This window comes from Coenobita brevimanus, chromosome 85 (assembly GCF_032717465.1).
Source record: "Coenobita brevimanus isolate Jiangsu-jjx chromosome 85, ASM3271746v2, whole genome shotgun sequence".
Taxonomy (NCBI): domain Eukaryota; kingdom Metazoa; phylum Arthropoda; class Malacostraca; order Decapoda; family Coenobitidae; genus Coenobita; species Coenobita brevimanus.
In genome coordinates this window covers 6,481,550-6,504,806 of record NC_137038.1, presented here as the reverse complement: position 1 = coordinate 6,504,806, position 23,257 = coordinate 6,481,550, and the positions used below count along the sequence as shown (strand labels likewise).

Genomic DNA, 23,257 nt, shown 5'->3' with positions numbered 1-23,257 from the left:
ACATGAAGAGACAGAGAGACAAATGACCAAGTTCGCGAGCACTGTGGCGTTGATGCAAACAAAAGGAAAGTGTTAAAAGTACCTGAGATGGTTTGGCCAAGTGGAGTGAATGGAGTATGAGAGGGAGGCAATACGGTACATCCCTGGTCGTGGAAGCCATCCACCTACTGCCATTAATGGCTGGGAAAAATAGGCTGTACTGCAACAGTATCTCAGAACAATGCACTACTAACAAGAGTGGCCATGATATAAAGACTTTATTGCAAAAGCATCTCAATGCACTGGCATTTCTAATAAGATTGGCCAGGGCAAAAACAGCTTATTGCAAATCTGTGTTAATGAAATAGCACTACTAATACATACTCTTCATGGCTGTCCTTCCAATCCTCTACACCTAACCTCATCTCACCTGGATCATCATAAAGTTGCGTCTAAGTGTGTCTCCTGCTGGCGCTTGTATGATGGATGAAGGTTCTCCTGCCTGTGTGGTCTCCTCTTCCTCATTGTCAGACCCACTATAGCTAAATGTCTCCTGGCGATCCGCTGTGGGAGAAAGACAGAGATAAATACTGGAGGTAGAAGAAGATATAATGGTGTACAGGTAACTCGCACGGAACACGATCTCACGGAACGCGCTCGCAATTATACACGGTAAGGGCTGGGATACATATAAGACAACGTAAGATTAAAAAACCATTATGAAAACTACAAATTAACGCAGGAGAGGCCTTTGAAAGATCAAATCCTCGAACGTCACCGCAGCGCGCGGTTTGTTTTGATTACGTGACGATCTAGGCGGGAAATTATTCAGTGAGTGAGACATTCCCGAGTACAGAAGCACAGTATTTGTAAGTTAAATATTTACAGTACTGTACTGTTCTGGTAAGTTTATGTGCAACTTAAAGTACTATTAAATAACGTTAAAGCAAGAAATAAAGTCTTATAACCAGTTTACCTGATAGGCGTCAGAATATTGCCTTTTTTATTTGTTCGTTTTTTCCACAGTACTGTACAGTATTTGTAAGTTAAATATTTACTGTTCTCGTATGTACTGTACTTGTAAGCACTTAAATAAAGTTAAATCATTAAATAAAGCCTTGTAACCAGATAACCCGAATTATATGATTACCCATGATCGGCGTCAGAATATTGCCTTTTTTGTTTGTTCGTTAAACTCTTACTGTACTGCTTTTCTACAGTACTGTATTTGTAAGTTAAATATTTACTGCTCTGGTATGTACTTGTAAGCAATTAAAGCATTAAATAAAGCCTTGTAACCAGTTAACCTGATTTATATGATTACCCATGATCGGCGTCGGAATATTGCCTTTTGTTTGTTTGTTCGTTAAAGACTTATAATAAGAGAAAAATACATTTTTGTCTTGGTATCTTTACCTATTTGCTCAGGTTTGCTGTAATGGTTTGCAACTTGTAGAAAACTGTGAAAACTTTCGGGAAGTGAACGAAAATCTGGGACATGACCTTGACTTCACCGTCTCATGTATCATCTGTCACTCAACTGTCAGTTCACCACCGGCTATCGTGATGAGTGGATGTACGATTTTTTCGCTCGTGGCCATGCCTAACCACACATAGTTACACCCATTATCTCGACCCAGACAGAAAATACAACCTTTTTCCTCCCTTGCAAAACACAAACAACCACCCTGTTTACGAGACAGCAATATATATTGCGAAAATAACAAGGTAAAATGATAAAGATGAACGTAAAATGATTGAGAAAGATGAACATGTTATGACGGAAGAAATACGTTTTCCCTGTCTGTAAACGTATTTATTTCTGCTTTGTATCTGTATTCGTAATAATTAGACTTATTGTTAGTTCTGAAACTGCATTACGATTCTATTTTTAGCCATTCTCGTGGTGTGGGAGCTGAAAGTTGTGACACAACTTCCTTATTGCTAATCGGACTGACCCTCCACTTTATTCTCCCGTGGCGGAGTCTAACCTTGGAGGACGTGCAGTTTTCTCATTTAGGACTGAAAATTCAACTCTTTCGCTCCCTTTTCCAAGCATGGGCACAACGATAACGTAAAAAATAACTCGAAACTACCATAAACATATATCAAAAAGGTGAAAATGTATTCATAACATTTTTTTTTCCAGCCATTCCTAACAGATTATGTACTGAAATCATTCGATATCACAGTACTGCATTTCTAAGTTAAATATGTACTGTTCTGGTATGTACTTTTAAGTTAAAGCACTGGTACCAGTTAACCTAATTTATTACCTATGATCGGCGTCGGAATGTTTCCTTGTGTTTACGTACAGTATTTGTATGTTGAAGTTTTGCTCAGGAGTACTGTATTTGTGAGTTATAACATTAAATAAACCTTCTAACCACTTAAAGTGCTTTCTAGTGACAGATAACAGCAAAACAACACATTTGGGGGGTCTAGGGAGCAAAATACGGAGTAGTTTAAATATACGCGATTTCGCACCTAACACGGCACGGTAGGAACGAAACCCTCGTGTTCCGTGCGAGTTACCTGTATTCTTATACTGTACATCCAACATAAAAGCAAACACACAACATCTATATGCAAGAGCTGCAGCCAACAAGTTTTGCTTCAATAAAGACAGGAAATGCAGCCAACACATTCATAAGATGAAGATCATTATCATTATCATCATCATCATCATCACCCCAACCCTAACTCCCATCTAAAAGATGGGATGAGGTAAGAGTAAGGATCCTGGTGAAGAATTTTAAAAATGTGTAAATAATCAGAAACAGACTTTTCATTGGATGGATGTCTGACTCACTCACAAAGTAGCTGAAATATTGATTTACAAAAGAATTATAAGGCATGCTAAAAGTTTTAAGCAACCATTAGAGATCCCCACAATTCAAAACTTTTTACTATATTAACAGAAAAATATATTCATCTCCAGCAAAAGCCAGTGATATCACAATCTGAACTGTTGTGAAGAATCTTTCCTATGGTCCTTTCACAGCAAGAAGTCCGTTCAGGGTGTGGCAGAATTTGGAATTCCCCAGAGTGCGACGTTGCCAATTTGACCACCAATTATCGGATTATCACTCTCCCTACCTACCCCCATCACACCTGTTTCTCTCTCTCTCTCTCTATATATATATATATATATATTGTATATATTTATTATTTATTTTCAATTTTTTTTCCACACCACTTATGAGGTAAAAGTCTAGGCGCGTTTTATTTTTAAGAGGTTTCCCCTGTAGGCCTAATCCTCTCTCTGATCTTTAATCATAATCTTCTTCGTCATCAGAACTTTCTGTTATATTGACGAGAGAGAGAGAGAGAGAGAGAGAGAGGTGGGATGGGGGTAGGTAGGGACAGAGTGATAATCCGATAATTGGTGGTCAAATTGGCAAGTCTACAGCGTGGCAACATGGGAAAAAAGCACTGCCACGTGTCGTAGAATTCATTCAAATCGTTGTTATAATTCTAAAAATGAAACTCAATGTACTATATAGCTTCCTTTACTATATACAGAATATAAAAAACAATTTCAAATAGCACATAAATGGGAAATAAGAGAGAGAGAGAGGCATGTACTACTGTACAGTTGATTTGGCAGCATCGCTAGAGGTGATTCACCAGGTGGGCCCCACCCTGAACGGACTTCTTGCGGTGAAAGGACCATAGTCTTAACAATAATGCACTTTATGATTAAATGAACAACAATCCTACAGATGGAAGACTTATTCATTAGCAGAAAAACATCAGTTTGTTGCTAATCTGGATTCTGCACCAGATATAAGCAGGTTTGCATGACCTGTTGGAATGGAAAGGGTGTGAATGGTGAATGTAAAAGAGTCAGAAAGTGGTGAATATGTTAACTGGTGAAGATGTTCAAGGATGCAAGGTATGATGAGACCGTATCATGTAAAAGAAAAATGAAAGGATGTGATGTGAAGGAGTGGGAGGGTGTGAGGTGTGGACAGTCAAATGAGTGTGCATGGATGGTGTAAAGGAGTTGCTTTATGATGAATGATGACTGGCAAAAAGAAATGAATGATTATAATATGTCAGCACAAGGCACATGTATGTCAAGTTCCAGTCTGAGAATGAAAAAGGTGGTGCTTGTTACATATGCAAAGTGCAATGATAGGGGTGAGGTAGAAAAAGACAGGTTCTGGGACCAGCTGGACAGAGTAGTAGGACAGATGCCCAGGAGTTTGATGTCTATGATGGGTGGCATAAACAATGATCCTGTGTATGATAAAATAGGTTGTTACAGAACACTGTACTGTATCAAGAAAGAATGATGATGGATGATGGCTGAAGGACATTTGTCAAGAGAAGGTTATACATTTTGTATTTTAACTCAAGATGTCCCGTCGACGTATGGGTACATTGCAACATTTTGCAATTGCCAGTCCCGTCAATGTACTGGTACGTCGTGCAATTGCAAGGTCCCTAATTTGCACAATTTTCAATTTTCGTGCGTGATTTTTCGTACGTATACACGGGACACCTTCCTCTTTTCCTCTACAAGATGCCAAGCAGGGACAATGCCTTACACCACATAACCGCGGCAATTCACCTGATACCAGTGAACCGGCCAATAAAGACATTCAGGGCCAGAGTGATTCCCCAATCGATGACAATGTGGAGGACAAAGTTTACATAGCATTAGAGGAAGAAACAGTCAGAAATGATGATCAGGTAATGTGGCAAAAGAAGGTCAGGAATGGTGATGAGTTAGTGAGTGAAGCAATGCTTATAATGCCTATATTACTGTTTGAAAACCAATATACTCTCGTACTACATATAAATTCGTACCAAATAAATAAATAAATATCGTTTATGAGTGGTGTGGAATAGTTATCCTCCCACAGAACTCGTTTTCTTTGGAGCCAGCCTGATAGAAAATCCTGTAAGGTAAGGAGGTACTCCTAACTGCATCGAGTATTTTAAACCTCAGGTGAGCGATTTCTCTATGAATTTTCAATGTTTCTCATAAAAAGTGGAGGTTTTAGCACACACACACACACACACACACACACACACACACACACACACACACACACACACACACACACACACACACACACACACACACACACAAATCCAAAAATGCTCGGGACTGGGGGGTGTTGGAAGTGCGAAAGTGCTCGGGACGTGACAGGTTAAGCACATACACAAATATATATGATACAGAGGGACAAGAGAGAATGTTAAAATGACCCTGAATGATTATGTGCTTGAAGAAGAAACGATGTTTGTGAGTGTTGTTGATATGAGAGCAGTTGTTGTTGGTGCTGATTAACCCCACCCCATGCAGTGAAATGATGTCCCCTTGCAGCTGGCAGCACCGTGCAACAACAAGGCACAGGGAAAAGTATGGAGGTTTGGTTCCTGGATGGCCACTGCATTTGTGTCACTCCACCCAGTTGGCATGGGTGCCATAGCAGGCTCTACATCACCTTGTAATCTGGTGTTGTAGACAAGGCATAAGAATATACTACCAAAGAAAAGGTATGGAACATACCAGAAAGCCAGGTGAGTGAATTACAGGGCGGATTTAAGAGTGGTACTGGATGTGTAGGTCAAATATTAACAATGAGACCAATAACAAAGAAGCTTGTGAAAAAGACCGTGATATATTTACTGCATTTACAGATCTACAAAAAGCATACAAGGTAAATAGGGAGGGATTATGGCGGCTTCTGAGCAGGTATGGTGTTAATGGAGAGCTAGAATGCTGTTTAACTCCCTCGCACACCATAAGTTTTCTGTAAGTGTGTTTGACACGATCAGAGAAAATGCCACGAGGACAGGCTGGACTTGCGCACAAAGGAAAACATTCCCGTGTATTTTATTTGCCCCAGAAATTGGTTATAATGGTACAAATTGTATACCATCATCTTCCCTGATGTTTATACTATACAATAAGGTAATAAAAACACACCAAATTGATGAGCAAAAGTACTGTGAGAGTACCTAAATGAGGTGAGAATACTGTTGTTCAACAGTAAAAATAACTGCCCTACACTCTAACACAAAATTTTGCCCATATAATGCAAGAGCTAAGCATGTGTCTAGATGCAGAATTTCACGAGCTTTCACGTCATGTTGTTAGAATTCTGACACGATCAATAGTTTTCAAGTAAATCGCCCAAAACTGAGCATGCTCCCCCCCCCCTTCCCCCAAACTGAAAACTGGGAGAATGCTATTTCAGAGTGCTGGCCTGGAAATAGACACCCTCCCCTATGATGCATCAAATATTGACGCAATTCATGCTGAAACATAATTTTTGGTGAATATCTTTGTCCAGAATTGCCTAATCAGCATTCCTTCAGACCAACACTAACAAGTGCATCACAGTGCATCATTGGTTCCTCTTCAGACTAACACTGTTTTGACCCGTTTTGAGTCATTGTGAGTGAAGGGGTTAATAGTTTATATGATAATAGAGAAGCCTGTATAAGAGTAGGTGGATGTCTACGTGGGTGGTCGCAGCAAGACAAGGATGTATAATGTCCCCATGGCTGTTCAATATACAGTAATCCCGCATATTTCGCGGTAGTTACGTTCTTGTAACCCCCGCGAAAAGTCAATTCCGCGAATACTCTATTAACATTTGAAAACTTGCACTTGTGTCCACCATGCTGCCCATCACACAGTCCATGTCCATACTGATTGCGTCCCCGTCAAAACATGGACGATTCCCCTTCAGAACAATTCGCACCCTGGACGATTCCCCGCCATTCTATAAATATACTAATCAATACTTTCATCAATATACTTATTATTAATTAATCAATACTTTAATAACTATATTTCAGGGGGATCCAGCAAAGTCTATGTTCAGTAGCGTAGGTTCTGGATATTATTATTTATTTGTTGCACCTTTAGTCAATAATTAACTTGTTTCTTCCTCGCTGTAGTCGCCTTTGAATTATATTCTAGCGTCACCCATAGCTATCTTCATTAATGAAGGCGAATTGTTTTGAGTTTGTTGTGACTGCGAATTGTCCCGAAACCTCCATACTCATCCCGAAATACCTTCGTACAAGATTGAAAGCACATACTCCATTATGAAGGAAAAACGTAAACACCGTACTGTAATACACAATTATCTACACATTTATTAACAAAACAGTACAAAATAAAAAGATGCATTAACTGGTGATAGCAAACACTCGCACGGTCGTTTCTTAGCTTGTCCAGTAACACAATTTTCTCTGCTAAGGTCATAACTTGATCGTTTTGTCACTTTGGAGTTCTTACTAATTGTATTATTAGTCTTTGGTGAGGCTGGCTTACGTCCTGGGGCCATGTGGAAAGCAAGTGGGAGGCAAGAGGCTCATATCATAGTGTGGTTACAACCACAACAGCCACTTAAGGCAGTCAGGCGTAGACTGAAGAATTCGGGGCAGAGAGCAGTGTTGCCATATCCAAACAACGAAATTATGCTAGGGCAATGAAAAAATTATGCTAGATTGAGCATATTTGTTCCAAGTAAAAAATGAATTATGCTAACTTGAAGCTAAATGATAAAATTCTATACATATTCGTGCAACATATTAATTATGTATTGTTTACTATGAAAATATTAAAATGAACCTACATACAGTAAGAGGATAAATATCGGTATCTACCCATACTGCTTTTTCCCACGAAACTTACATTTTTCTGATGGATTTTGATGTGATTCGTTCGATTTTGAGCATCATTTCCGTCGGAAATAACCAGATTTTGAGATATGACCCCCCCCCATCCCCCTGAAATAATGAGGGATCTTTGGGGAATCGGGGGTTATAGGGAGGGGGGGAAACACAGAAAATGGTCATTTCCGACTGAAATGAAGCTGAAAATCGAATGAATCATACCAAAATCCATCGGAAAAACCTAGGTTTCATGGGTAAAGTACAAAGCTCAAACTTATCCTAACCAAACCGAACCTAACCTAAAACCTAACCTAACCTAACCTAATCCAACCTAACCTAACCTAACCTAATCCAACCCAACCAAGCCCAAACTGAAAGTAACCAACTATTCAAACATCATCTTACCTTATTCCTCTCTCTCTCTCTCTCTCTGATTTGTAGCTTTTATAAAATTATTCTAAAAATATTCCATTCCATTCTAAATTATGCTAGAATGATTCTAAAACTTCTAATATGCTAAAAAATATTCCAGACTCGAAAATTTGATCAAAATTATGCTAAAAGAATAAAATTATGCTAGATATGGTAACACTGGCAGAGGGGCCACGGGAAAGGGACAGAGGGTGGCGTGAGTTTACCGCGCTGCAATTGGAAGCTGCGGGAATTTCATTTTTTTTTTTTTTCTGTATATTCAAGGATATTTTTGTTGAACTTATTAAAGCTAAGAAAATCCGCGAGAGGGCAAAACCGTAGACAAAAAATCCGCAAAAAATGCGGGATTACTGTATACAGTACCAGGTATGTGGATGGCATGAGCTATGGAGAAAGGGATGATGCTCGTAATAAATAGTACAAGGTAGAATATATCAAGACCAATGAATGGAGATGATGCTGTGCTACATGCTAATTATAAGCAAGACCTTTGCAGAATGGTGCAGAGTTTTGCTGATGCCTGTGAGTGTCTTACTTTGGAAGTACAATATTTATAGACAAAAGTGATGGTCGCAGAGAGAAGAAGACTGCCAGTGTGATGTTCTGGTGAATGGAGAGAGACTTGAATTGGTGATGAAGTTTAAGTACCTGGGTGCATGGACAGGAAAGAGATAAATGTGCAAAAGAAGTGGAGAAGTAGAGTATGACAGGGAAGGAAAGTGGCTGGTCCTATGAAGGTCCTGACACAAAGCAGAGATTGATCTGAGTGTGACAGACGCAAGATCATTGCTGTTCCTATTAACATGTGGGTGTGAGACTTTAGTATAGAATGAAATAGGAACATCAGTAACTGGTGCAGCAGAAATGAGGTTATTGAGACATATGCACGGAGTATAGAGAGTGAAGTGGATAAGAAACGAGGTAATTCAAGAAAGACATGGAGCAAGGAAGTCTGCAGACAACAGAACTAAAGAAAGAATGCTTAGATGGTATGGTCATATGGAAAGAACAGGTATAAACAGGTTGGTGAAGAGGGTATATGTAAGAGAATGTGAAGGTGGAAGGAGGTGTGGCAGGTCAAGAAGGTGAATGGATATAGTACAAGAGTGTGTGCAAGTGTGAGACAAAGAGATTGTTTATTATTTTGCTTCCATAAATTCCAATGCTCACTTTCTCAAGCCTTCAGATGCTATATCATACCATACTGTTCTTGACCTTCCAACTCCACCTCCTTTCCTCAAAGATTCTTACCCAGGCCCAAGAATATATTTCAAACATCAACTCTTCATCTGACTTACCCTTTTGCTTGTGTTTCTTGCAGCGATCTATGTGGTCCTTAAGTTGAATACGCACTTGTCTCTCAGTTGGCTGATCCCGGATGAATGGATGTTTCAGCAACTGGTCGGTGTATGTTCGCTGTGGGATTGGAGAGACATTTAGACAAACTTATATATAAAATGCCATGAAGTCAGGGAAATCATTATCATCATCCACATCTTATCCTCACAAAAGGATGTGATGAGGTATGGTCCAGAAACAAGAAATGACAAATAAGAAATGGATGGAAAACTATCAACAGTATGCCCAGTGAAATGGATTGAACATTCACCCACACATCATTCAAGCTCCCTAAATCCTGAATCCTTCTCACAGGCCCAGCATCTACAGATATTCCAGGGGGTAATTTTTTCTTACATATGCACTTTGCAAACACCTACCAAACATCAAGTTAAAAAGGAAATGTTAAAGCCTTGTCATGTTTTATCTTACAGGGAAAATTTTAACTTGTAGTTCATACATAAGCTTCAGGTGTCTGCTATCTTTATAAGGTAAGGCATCAAACACACAAATGTCACAAAATACACACATACCAACACTAACAGTTCTTGTCACCTAGCACAAACTATGACCCTGTAAGGAGTATCCAGAGAAATGACACCAGCAAGAAAATGAGACAATCAGATAGATCATCATCATCCCAATCTCCTTCCCACCTAAAAAGACAGGGTGAGGGAGGATACAAAAATGAAGAAAGGGAAAGCATAAATGTGAGTAAACTATCCATAAGCTCACTGATCTGAGCCAAACAACCATTCACATTTCATTTAGTGCTTTAGAATCCTGTCTCCAAATTCTCCCATTCGAGGGGCATTCAAAAAGCTTTGGTAACAGGGTAATACAAGCAAAATGGTGGCGACTGTCATCCACTCACTTGATGTAGTGCTGCCTACTTCTTCCTTAGCCTTTATCGTTCTTTTTCTGTGCCTGCCCTCCTCTCTTCCTATTTCTCCCATCTTTCCTGTCACTTCTTATTACTTTTCTTTCCTTTACAGGTGGCTTTACATTGAGTGACAAGCCAAATGGTTTCCTGTAAGCCAAGAAACCATTTACAACGCTGGGTGGTAACCATATAACCAAACCATACGTGCTCCCTACGTGTCAAGAAGTGGGTTGGTGGAGGTTTAGTGCCCCTCCCCATAAAACAAATGGCTCAGAGTCAAATGGCCACTCCTTATGGGATTAAGGCATCTGGTAATAAGAGAAAAAAATAGAGATACACATTTATTGAAGTTCATACTCCTTCAACATACTCTCCTCTAAGGTCTACACACTTCTGGAGCCGTGTCATCCACTTAACAAAGCACTCCGAGTACTCAGAAACAGGTATAATCTTCAGTTCTGAATTTATCCTCCTGGCAAGGTCCTGTTCCCTTCGAAAATGGATCCCAGCAAGTTTTTCTGACAATTTAGGGAATAGCCAAAAGTCACACGGTGCCAGGTCAGGACGGCACCGTGTGACTTTTGGCTATTCCCTAAGTTATCAGAAAAACTTGCTGGGATCCATTTTCGAAGGGAACAGAACCTTGCCAGGAGGATAAATTCAGAACTGAAGAGTATACCTGTTTCTGTGTACTCGGAGTGCTTTGTTAAGTGGATGACACGGCTCCAGAAGTGTGTAAACCTTAGAGGAGAGTATGTTGAAGGAGTGTGAACATCAATAAATGTGTATCTCTATTAATTTTGCTTTTATTACCCTGTTGCCAAAACTTTTTGAATGCCCCTCATAGAACAATTATTCCACTGACTTCCAAGCAAAGATAAGAACTGCTCATCCCCTAGTCAGATTTTACTTCACACATACATCATCCATCCACTATGAAACATTCATTATTTTCCATACCTTACTTTCTCAAATACTCATTTACCAGATCCACTCACTTTCTTGACTTACTCCTCTCATTTTCAAATTCATTCACATATGCCCTTTTTACTTCCCATACATCTGATACAACCATTCCATGTATGCTCATTATCTTCTGCCTTCCATTCAACCTACTTTCCTGCTCCAAGTCTTTTCTGAATATCTAAATTTCTTATCCTATCCACTCTATACAATCCACACACATTCATAACCAGTCTCATTTCCCCTGCTCTCACTCCTGACATTACACACTCATGTCATAATAGTCTCACACCAATATATTAATGAAGACACTAAGATACATCATGCAATTCTCTGTTTTCCATCATAACTTTCAAAGCATTGGACCATTATTTTTCCATGAGTCACTCTACTCTCTGCCTCCTTTGCATTTTTACCTTTCTTTTTTAAGTACAGTACATCACTGAAGTATTTAAATTTTTCCCACAATTCAAGTTTCCCATCATTCGCCAGCACAACACATTGACAACTGCCTCTCTCAACAACCATCAATTTTACCGTTATACCAATTTCAATTCACACCACACAGTTACCCTCTCCACCATCTGCCTCACTGTGACAGATTAAGCTTAGTCTACCAGAAAATATAGAATTCATAGTAATTCACCACAGCAGGATCCAACACTACAATGCACAATGAAACTGAGAGAAATATAAAAGAAAGGTTGAAATCACAAGTGATCAAAGACCATCAGAACTATATATGGTACTTAAACAGTGTTTATAACAGGTATCAATGCAATGGTCACACATGTGTCATTTATAATGTATTTTTACTAACCATCTGACTGTATTACTGGAATACAATGATCTGTACTTCCACAAGTCTTCCTGTTCTTTTCAGTTCCTTTACTACAGTCACAAAAACAGATAAATATTCAATGAAATACTTAGATGTCCAAGGCTCCAAAGTTAACCCCTTGACTGATGTCTTATTCATTATACTTTGCGACTGCTGCTAATTATGAAGCTTAACCCATACCACACTAGCAATGTATATATATGTCCCCCTCTAAAACACCAATGATGTAAATCTACGTCCTACAGCACCGAGAAGTCACTGCAAGCAACCGAAGGAAAATGGAAGGTAATAACGTATCTTGCTAACTTCAGACATTTCTCCACTACACTTGAAACAGGGATGTGTCATGTCTCCATGGCTGTTCAATCTGTACATGGATGGGGTAATAAAAGAGGTACAAGGTAGGGTAGTGGATGTTGGAGTGGCCCTGGTGAGAGAGGATAGTGTTTGGAAACTCCCTGTACTGTTGTTTGCAGATGAGACTGTGTTGTTGAGTGAAGACGAAGGGGAGCTGCAAGGCTTGGTGGATGAGTTTGGGAGAGTGTAAGAAACGGAATCTAAAGGTGAATGTATGGAAGAGTAAAGTGATGGTCTTTGAGAAAGGTGAAGTCAGTAAATGTACAGCGAGGTTGGATGGTGAGGAATTGGAAAATGTGAGTACGTTTAAGTACTTGGGTAGTGTGATGAGTAAGGATGGAGGTTTGGAGGGTGAAGTGCTTGAAAGGGTACAGCAGGGAAGAAAGGTTGCTGGTTCTTTGAAAGCAGTGATAAGAAACAGGGAAGTGAGCACAGAAGTGAAAAAGTTACTACATGACAGTATTGTGATACCAACTCTAACGTATGGAAGTGAAGCTTGGACGTTGTTGGATGGACACAAGTCAAGAGTGAGAGCAGTGGAAATGAGTTATTTAAGAGGAGCCTCTGGAGTCACATGGAGAGACAGGCTGACGAATGAGAATATAAAGAAGCGTTGTGGTGTTGATGTGGATGTGATAGGAAGCGTTATGAGGAACACACTGAGGTGGTTTGGCCATGTGGAGAGGATGGAAGGTGAAAGGCTGATGAAGAGAGTGTATAAGAGTGAGGTGGAGGGGGGGAAGAGGGAGGGGGAGGCCGAGGATGAGATGGAGGGATGGGGTGGAGAGTATATGAGAGAGGGGTGTGTGAGTTGGGAGCAGGGCAGTGAAATGGCGGGGGACAGAGCAACTTGGAGGCGATTTGTTTGTGGCCACCCCAAACGGGATTAAGGCATCTGGCAATAGACTTACAACACTGATTTAGGAGCACAGGAGGTGAGTGACAGTCTTCACAGGCTCACAGCCACTTGCTCTCTCAGTAACCTTGAAGATTTCAAAGGTTGAGAGGCACCAACCTGACTCCATTCAATCAACTTCCTGGCTCACAGCTGCTCTGCTCTTTCAGTAACCAGATTTGAGAGGTCGAGTGGCACCAACCTGACTCGTTTCAACCACTTTTCTGGCTTTGGTGATTAGTTTTGTGTGTGCTAGGGATCTTATATTGATGTACTAGGCCCATTTCGCCAGAAAAAAAAAAAAAAAAATCCAAAATCGGCTGGCCTAGAGGGGCATCAGTTTTTATTATTGCCCAGCTCGGTATGGGTTAATAAAGACCTTTTAAAGTGAAGAAACACTGGGTTCATGGAGGGTGATGCCATGGCTAAACAGCTATGAAAAAGGCTCAATGTAGGAGCCATAACCTAACAATAAGGAATGGCTAGTGAAGGAAGAGATCAGTGAAAGCTACACCTAAACCTCCTAGTTCAAAAAAGTCACCCTATGCTGAACAACATGATCTGAGGATAATAAGAAAATATGTAAAACTATGTCATCAAATTTATGGGGATCAGAATCCTTAGTATAAGGATACCAAAGCCGGATTCAGTCTGTAGCACCTGGCCTTAACTTCATTTATAAATAATTCCTGTAGCAGTAATGTGATCCATACAACATTCATTCATTCATTCATTCATTCACTAATTCATCATCTAATCCAGTGCTGCCCCACGAGGAGCGTAGGACAACTATTATAAAGTGGTTGATCGCAGGCTGAATAATAGAATGGGTGGACTCAATGTTAGTGTAATCATAAATGTGGACTTGACCAGCAACCCAAATTCAAGTGGGGGGGGGGGAATCAGTGTCATAATAGTTAGCGCACAGCATTCTTGCTACTTCCAAACAATTGTATTCAATACAGGAGACACCCTTCCTACCATAATGAATGACTTTATTAAAATTATAAACTATACACCTCCTGAAGTTTGGTAAGTCTTCTTAAGTATACAAAATTTTCCAGAAATGGCAAGACAAATGACATACTCATGGGAACTGGCTAAGGAATCCCCATATTGAGAGAGACCTTGATACAACTAATCCTATGGGTTGAAATAATAAATTGCTAAACAGAGGTAACCAGCTGCTGGAAACTGCTGAAGAGAAAAAAAATGAAAGAAAGACCATTCATGTGCAATAACACTTCCTGCAAGAAAGCCAATAATTTTACCAAAGATCTCAGCTATACTTCACCTGATGGTAGTCCTTAACTAATACACTGTCTATAAATGAGTGAAATTTCTTGCTCCACTTCTTGCCATTCTTGAAACGAGGAGGGGGGTTGCGAGGGATAAGGAAGAGTGCTCTCATAGGGTGCATGTCACACAGAGGAGGTTGTGACTCTGCCATCTCTAAAGCTGTGATACCTGAAGAAAATGTAAAAAATTACCATCAACTAATCCTTTTATAACCCAGTTAAAGTAAGGAAAAACTCTTCAAAGCTAAAAACCCATTTTTTATATATACTGTATATATATATATATATATATATATATATATATATATATATATATATATATATTATATATATATATATATATATATATATATATATATATATATATATATATATATATATATATATATATATATATATATATATATATATATATATATATATATATATATATATATATATATATATATATATATATATATATATATATATATATATATATATATATAATATATATATATATATATATATATATATATATATATATATATAATATATATATATATAATATATATATATATATATATATATATATATAATATATATATATATATATATATATATATATATATATATATATATATGTATATATATATATATATATATATATATATATATATATATAATATATATATATATATATATATATATATATATATATATATATATATATATATATATATATATATATATAGATATATATATATATATATATATATATATATATATATACGTAATATATATATATATATATGTAATACAGTAATTCCGCATATTTCGCGGTAGTTACGTTCTTGTAACCCCCGCGAAAAGTCAATTCCGCGAATACTCTATTAACAATTGAAAACTTGCACTTGTGTCCACCATACTGCCCATCACACAGTCCATGTCCATACTGATTGCGAGACAATTCGCCGTCAGACAATTCCCCGTCAAAACATGGACGATTCCCCTTCAGAACAATTCGCACCCTGGACGATTCCCCGCCATTCTATAAATATACTAATCAATACTTTTATCAATATACTTATTAATTAATCAATACTTTAATAACTATATTTCAGGGGGATCCAGCAAAGTCTATGTTCAGTAGCGTAGGTTCTGGATATTATTTATTAGTTGCACCTTTAGTCAATAATTAACTTGTTTCTTCCTCGCTGTAGTCGCCTTTGAATTATATTCTAGCGTCACCCATAGCTATCTTCATTAATGAAGGCGAATTGTTTTGTGTTTGTTGTGACTGCGAATTGTCCCGAAACCTCCATACTCATCCCGAAATACCTTCGTACAAGATTGAAAGCACATACTCCATTATGAAGGAAAAACGTAAACACCGTACTGTAATACACAATTATTAACAAAACAGTACAAAAAAAAAAGATGCATTAACTGGTGATAGCAAACACTCGCACGGTCGTTTCTTAGCTTGTCCAGTAACACAATTTTCTCTGCTAAGGTCATAACTTGATCGTTTTGTCACTTTGGAGTTCTTACTAATTGTATTATTAGCCTTTGGTGAGGCTGGCTTACGTCCTGGGGCCATGTGGAAAGCAAGTGGGAGGCAAGAGGCTCATATCATAGTGTGGTTACAACCACAACAACCACTTAAGGCAGTCAGGCGTGGACTGAAGAATGCGAGGCAGAGAGCAGTGTTGCCATATCCAAACAACGAAATTATGCTAGGGCAATGAAAAAATTATGCTAGATTGAGCATATTTGTTCCAAGTAAAAAATGAATTATGCTAACTTGAAGCTAAATGATAAAATTCTATACATATTCGTGCAACATATTAATTATATATTGTTTACTATGAAAATATTAAAATGAACCTAAATACAGTAAGATGATAAATATCGGTATCTACCCATACTGCTTTTTCCCACGAAACTTACGTTTTTCTGATGGATTTTGATGTGATTCGTTCGATTTTGAGCATCATTTCCGTCGGAAATAACCAGATTTTGATATATGACCCCCCCCCCATCCCCCTGAAATAATGAGGGATCTTTGAGGAATCGGGGGTTATAGGGAGGGGGGGAAACACAGAAAATGGTCATTTCCGACTGAAATGAAGTTGAAAATCGAATGAATCATACCAAAATCCATCGGAAAAACCTAGGTTTCATGGGTAAAGTACAAAGCTCAAACTTATCCTAACCTAACCGAACCAAACTGAACCTAACCTAAAACCTAACCTAACCTAACCTAACCTAATCCAACCTAACCTAACCTAACCTAATCCAACCCAACCAAGCCCAAACTGAAAGTAACCAACTATTCAAACATCTTACCTTATTCGTCTCTCTCTCTGATTTGTAGCTTTTATAAAATTATTCTAAAAATATTCCATTCCATTCTAAATTATGCTAGAATGATTCTAAAACTTCTAATATGCTAAAAAATATTCCAGACTCGAAAATTTGATCAAAATTATGCTAAAAGAATAAAATTATGCTAGATATGGTAACACTGGCAGAGGGGCCACGGGAAAGGGACAGAGGGTGGCGTGAGTTTACCGCGCTACAATTGGAAGCTGCGGGAATTTCAATTTTTTTTTTTTCTGTATATTCAAGGATATTTTTGTTGAACTTATTAATGCTAAGAAAATCCGCGAGAGGGCAAAACCGTAGACAAAAAATCCGCAAAAAATGCGGGATTACTGTATATATATGAAGCTCATAAATTCCATCAGACCTACTGCATAATAAATCCATCATCCATTCCTTTATTGCCCCACAAGCAGCCTGGGAGTCCAAGGCTAGGCTACTCTCTGGACATATTTGGAAAGTAACCAGTCACTCATCCTTGGGCAGCTTTATGTGGGCAATTGAAATCATCCAACCCTACGATTTCACCTTTATGAGCTAAATCTAGTTGAAGCACTTGAACTTACTAGACCATTAGGTGTTATAAAAAATACTTAACAGATACACTATTACAGATTTATATACTTATGACTAAGAAAATAGCTGTTTATACTCTTAGTACACTTAGGCACGAATGTCATGTTCAGCCAATAAAATTTCTAAAGACATTCAATATATTCATTCATCCATCATTCAATCCTACATTGCCCCATGAGGAGCATAGGTGCCCGGGGCTAGGCAGTTGGTCCCGACATTTAAGATGAGAGTGATCAGCCTCACTCATCCCTGAGTGGCATTACATGAGCAATCAACCCCAACAACCCCTGGATATAAACATACATTTTACATAAGTCAAAGAATTTGCAAATATAAAGCATAATAATTAATGGTACACAAATGCAATAATGAATAATATACTCTAAGGCATACACAAAAATTTCAGCAACAGAGATCACTAACAGTTACACAGTATTTTAAATGAACTATCAACTTCCATGATTAGGAGTTTTTATGATGGTAGTGAAGCATGTGTAAGGGTTAATGGGCATTGAATGGTTCACAATCGGTGTGGGCGTGCGACAAGGTTGTGTGATGTCCCCATGGCTGTTCAATATATGTATGGATGGGGTGATGAGAGAAGTAAAAACACGAGTAATGGAGAAGGGGATGGTGTTGGTAATGAATGGTGATGGATGGAATATCTCAAATTTGTTGAATGCTGATGATGTATTACTGCTCGCAAAATACCGGACAAGAACTTGGTGGGCTAGTGCAGAGTTTTGTAGAGGTCTGTGAGCTTCATGCCTTGCGAGCAAATGTAGAAAGAGTAAAGTGATGGTTATTGAGATGTTAGTGAATGGAGAGAGACTGGAATTGGTGAGAGATCAAATACCTGGATACAATGATAGAAAAGAGAGGAAAATATGCAAAAGAAGTTGAAAGTACAGTGACACAAGGAAGAAAAGTAGCTGGTGCAAGGAAGGCCTTGAAAAGAAACAGAGGCTTGAGTGTTGCAGCTGCATGAGGCTTACATGAAAGTGTGTTAGTGCCAACTTTAACATATGGATGTGGGATTATGGTGTGGCATGAAACTGAAGTCAAGAGTAAGAGTAGTGGAGATGGGACTGCTGAGGAATGTATGTGCAGTACAGAGGGTAGATAGGATACGAAATAATCTGATTTGTGAAAGATGTGGAGTGAGGAAGTCGGTGGACACCAGAATCAAAGAGAGTGTACTGAGATGGTATGGTCATGTCAAAGAATGGATAACAATAGAGTGGTGAAAAAGGTATATCAAAGTGAATTTGAAAGAGGGAGGAGGTGAGGTAGGCCAAGAAGGTAGAGAGATAATGGTGGATGAGTGTGTGAGGATGAGAAGTTTGGAAGTCGGTAAGGCAAGGGAACTGACAAGAGACTGAGCTGGCTGGATGCATGTTGTGAGGAGAAGTGCACGAACAGGGATTTGGCACCCCTTTTTAACGTGGCAGCATCCGGACTGACTCTACCAGGTACATTTATGTGAAGCTACACAATGTGGTGAATGTTTTGGGCGTATCCTGTAGAGCCGGGATTCCAGAGGCTTGAATGACGAGTGAATGGAAGTGTGGCCGCCCATTGGACTGGGCAATTGTGGGCTGTCTAGACAATGCTACTCCTCACCCTGCCCTAGGGTGGGAAAGGAGGTCTGGATGATGATGATAATGATGATGATGATTAAATAAACTAACATTCATAATTAAAAATGTACAGTACTTAACAAAGCTCATAAGAGATATTGTGACAATCTCACTCTACCTACAAGTAATGAAAATATATTGAGATAAAGACATTTTTACATACAGTACAGTATTTAAAAACAGACAGAAATATTTATGACAATTAATTACAAGTACCAAAAATTCCATGGGTCATTTTAGTAAAACACATACAGTACAAATATAGCCAGTCAAGGATGCGTGCAAGCAAAATCCTGCTCTGAGTGAAACAACTTTAAACAGCATGTGCTGCTGGTTCATGACTGGGGAAGGGGGGAAAAAAAAGAAAATCTGACCTCAAAACAACTTTATAAAAGAATCCTAAGTAACTTTATGTGAAGAAAAGGTGTTAACTCATCAGCAACTTAGTAAATGAAACAACTTTAAGTAAAACAACACTAAGTGAAGCTTAACCATTTTTCAAAGAGATGAAAATCTATATGACTACCAATTATACAAACCTAAACTCCATAAGTCACTTCGATTATCATAAGTAGCCTCAGGATTCTCATCACAGGCTATAACCTCTGGCGCCATCCAGTATGGGGTCCCAATGAAAGTGTTACGTCGTCCTATCGTTCGGTCCAGCTGCGCACTCACTCCAAAGTCAACTGTAGGAAACAGGGAAACCAATGAAAATTTATTAAACAATCGATTTACAAGACAATTCAATCCACTTGTAAGTTTATTCAAACCTTAATTACTTCTCTAATGATACTTATCCAGTCAAGCTGACTGTTCACTCAAGTCTTAAACTTTCTGTCAGAGAACATTATTATTATTTTATTCTTGCTGCCTCCACACAAATCTGCTAAGCTTTGGAGAGACCATTTTTAGTGACAGGGATTCTCAATCAATCCCTTCACAACCTGATTTTCCCTCCCTAATGTGAACAAAATTGTCTGAAGGTAGCATAAAGAATACTGAAATACACATCCTATAGTTTTCAAGAGGTTCCCTATATGCAGAGAGTGTTATCAGCAAAAACAATAAGAGCTTTACTGCACCCTCTATCAAAGTACATTACTGCACTTAGACTTATTTTAAGTGTTCATTCACTCTCTATATCTGTGTGTCAAAAAATCAAACCTATCTCCAGCAGTGCACGTAACTGTTATCTGAGCTGGAAACAAGGGAAAAAGCTCTCTCTACAAATCTAACCATAAAAGGCATATGTTCATTAAATGAGGGGTTCAATCCTGAACAACTACAATATAAATCTTTTTACTTATCTACAGTTCTCTGAATCCCATTAGTTTAAAAGTTCATTAAAAGGTGCTGATGCTTTTTTCCTAATTCAGGAATCAACCATCCACTCTATCACAATCTGTTAGTCCTAACAGTACTAAAATGTTACTTGCAATCCTCAAGTTTGATATGGAACAGAATGTTTACAGACGCTGCAAAAGAACTGCATGAATATGTCTTAGCACTCACATTATGTACAAGTTCAAGACTTGATTGTGGTACAAGTTGTCAAGTCAAGAGTGGGATGAATAGATATGGCTCCAGTATGGATTGTATGTGGGTAGCTATGATGAATAAGAAAAAATTAAACATGTGAAATAAGGAAGTCTACTGATCGCAGTGTAAAAGAGTCTATCCTTATCAGCAGATGGTATGATTATTTAGACAGAGTGGATACATATAACAGGTGACAATCTGAGAGTGAGTTTGTGGCAATAATGAATACTAATCTATCTGGCCTTCTGCTTGGTCATCTAATTATCAATTCATCAATGAAATCAAACTCATGCATCACAAGTCCTATATATCTACTAATTACATCTACTCATCCTTCTAACTACTGGTGTCCAACAAAATACTGAGGGGCCAAACTTATTACTCCTCCTACACTTGAGCTGTAGGTAAGACTGCGTGTACACACATTTGTCTTCACTCATACTGCTACCAAAAGAATAAATAAGTATACACATAAAACAAAAAAATAATGTCAGAGTGAATATTGCGATAATAATCAACTGTTATGGATTTGTTTATGTTTTTGGCATACAGTGCATTCAAGTACTTGGGTAGTGTGATGAGTAAGGATGGAACTTTGGGGGATGAAGTACGTGAAAGGGTACAGCAGGGAAGGAAGGTTGTTGGTACACTGAAAGCTGTGATGAGAAATAGGGGGGTGAGTATGGAAGTTAAGAAGTCACTGCATGATGGCACTGTGATCCCTACCCTGACGTATGGAAGCGAGGCGTGGACCTTGCAAGAGGGGAACAAGTCAAGAGTGAGAGCAGTGGAAATGAGTTACTTGAGAGGAGCATGTGGAGTGACGTGGAGGGACAGGTTGACGAATGAAGAAGTGAAGGAACGTTGTGGGGTAGATGTGGATGTGGTTGAGAAGATTAGGAGAAATACAATGAGGTGGTTTGGACATGTGGAGAGAATGGAGAATGAAAGACTGACTAAGAGGGTGTATGTAGGTGAGGTGGAGGGAGGGAGAGGGAGGGGTAGACCGAGGATGAGGTGGAGGGATGGAGTTGAGAGGTATATGAGGGAGGGGGGGGGGGTGAGTTGGGGGGAGGGTAGTCAAATGGTGGGTGACAGTGACTTGGAGGCGTTTTGTCTGCGGCCACCCTTTGCGGGATTAGGGCGTCGGGCTATAGATAGATAGATAGCATACAAGATAAAGCCAGGATTCCGGAAGCTTGAATGATGAGTAAATGGAAGCGTGGCCCATTGGACTGGGCAAACTTAGGCTGTCTGGACGTGCTACTCCCCACCCTGCCCTAGGGTGGGAAAGGAGGTTTGGATGATGATGATGATGATGCTGATGATTTGTTTATGGAAAAACCTGGGTAATATCATTCATAAATATGTCCTCAATGCATGGAAGTATGTTGAAGCCTTTATAAACGATGTGATACGACGATGTCTCCTGATCTTAGAACTATAAACACTGGTTAGTATAACCTATATAAATAAATAACCCCTGATCTTAGGACTGTGAAAATGGCTAGGATCTCCAAAACATATGACCACTGATTTTAGAACTGACCTAGCTTGACCTCAGCGTTGTCTGTGAGGAGTACATTCTGGCCCTTGATATCTCTGTGGATGACCTTGCTGGCATGGAGGTGCGAGAGGCCACGAAGGATCTCACGGGAGATAAATGCAATCCACTCCTCCTTCAAACTTTGTCCTTTTGTGGCTGAAAGATGACATAAAAGGATCATTAAAATATAAATAACTGGCAGAATGGGATGTAGAGTGAATTGCCATAATGATCATTAATACAAAACAAAATGACAGAAACAAGTATAAAATGAACTATAGTATCCCTACTGTAAAGTCTCAATTACAACAATAAATGGGATGTTACTATGTTTTCCTTGTTCTCAAGAAAGAACAAACAACTTTCTTATATTTAACAAAGTCAGCACATAACACATAATGAAAATTAATGAAAAGCTCTACAATCATTATCATAATATCATCAGTCTTTAGCACATAACACATTACTGAAAATGTCATGAAAAGCACCACAATTATTACCACAATTATCATTCTAACACTTTAACAAAGATAAGTTGGATGGGTTGCATCCAGAAACACAGAAATGGTGAACACAAAAGTAGAAAAACTTTCAACAGACTACCAAATGAAATCTTTCAAAAATTCAAAATTTTCAGTTCCATTTCTTAAACTTTCCAAACTAAATCACTTTCAAAACACCTGTGAGGTAAATGCGCCAGGGTTGGAAAACCTGTATTCCCTCCCCCCTGGGGGGGAAGCTTTATTGGGCTTTTGGGGGGTATATTGTTTTTCCTTATATTTATATGTAAATTAGTTAAAATATGCAATTACAATGTAATTTAGAACTAAAAAGGTTTGGAGTGTTATCTGAAAAACAGATACTTCTTTAAGCCATGTTGATATACTGTATGTTGGTCCAGTTGGACCAAGCCTTTGATAATTTGTACTGTACATGTTAAAACAGGAAAT

The 23,257-nt window shown here is 38.6% G+C and overlaps 1 protein-coding gene across 1 annotated transcript in view; it reads right to left on the bottom strand.

Annotated features, from left to right (window-relative positions):
- msn (serine/threonine-protein kinase msn) overlaps positions 1-23,257 on the bottom strand; it is a 247,468-nt gene that overhangs the window by 108,431 nt on the left and 115,780 nt on the right. The window contains exons 6-10 of the mRNA XM_080280525.1: positions 22,311-22,463; positions 19,759-19,908; positions 14,633-14,805; positions 9,360-9,477; positions 410-543 (exon numbers count right to left, since the gene is read on the bottom strand). Of these exons, the coding sequence (XP_080136651.1) occupies positions 410-543; positions 9,360-9,477; positions 14,633-14,805; positions 19,759-19,908; positions 22,311-22,463 (728 nt within the window). The remainder of the gene's footprint in view (positions 1-409; positions 544-9,359; positions 9,478-14,632; positions 14,806-19,758; positions 19,909-22,310; positions 22,464-23,257) is intronic.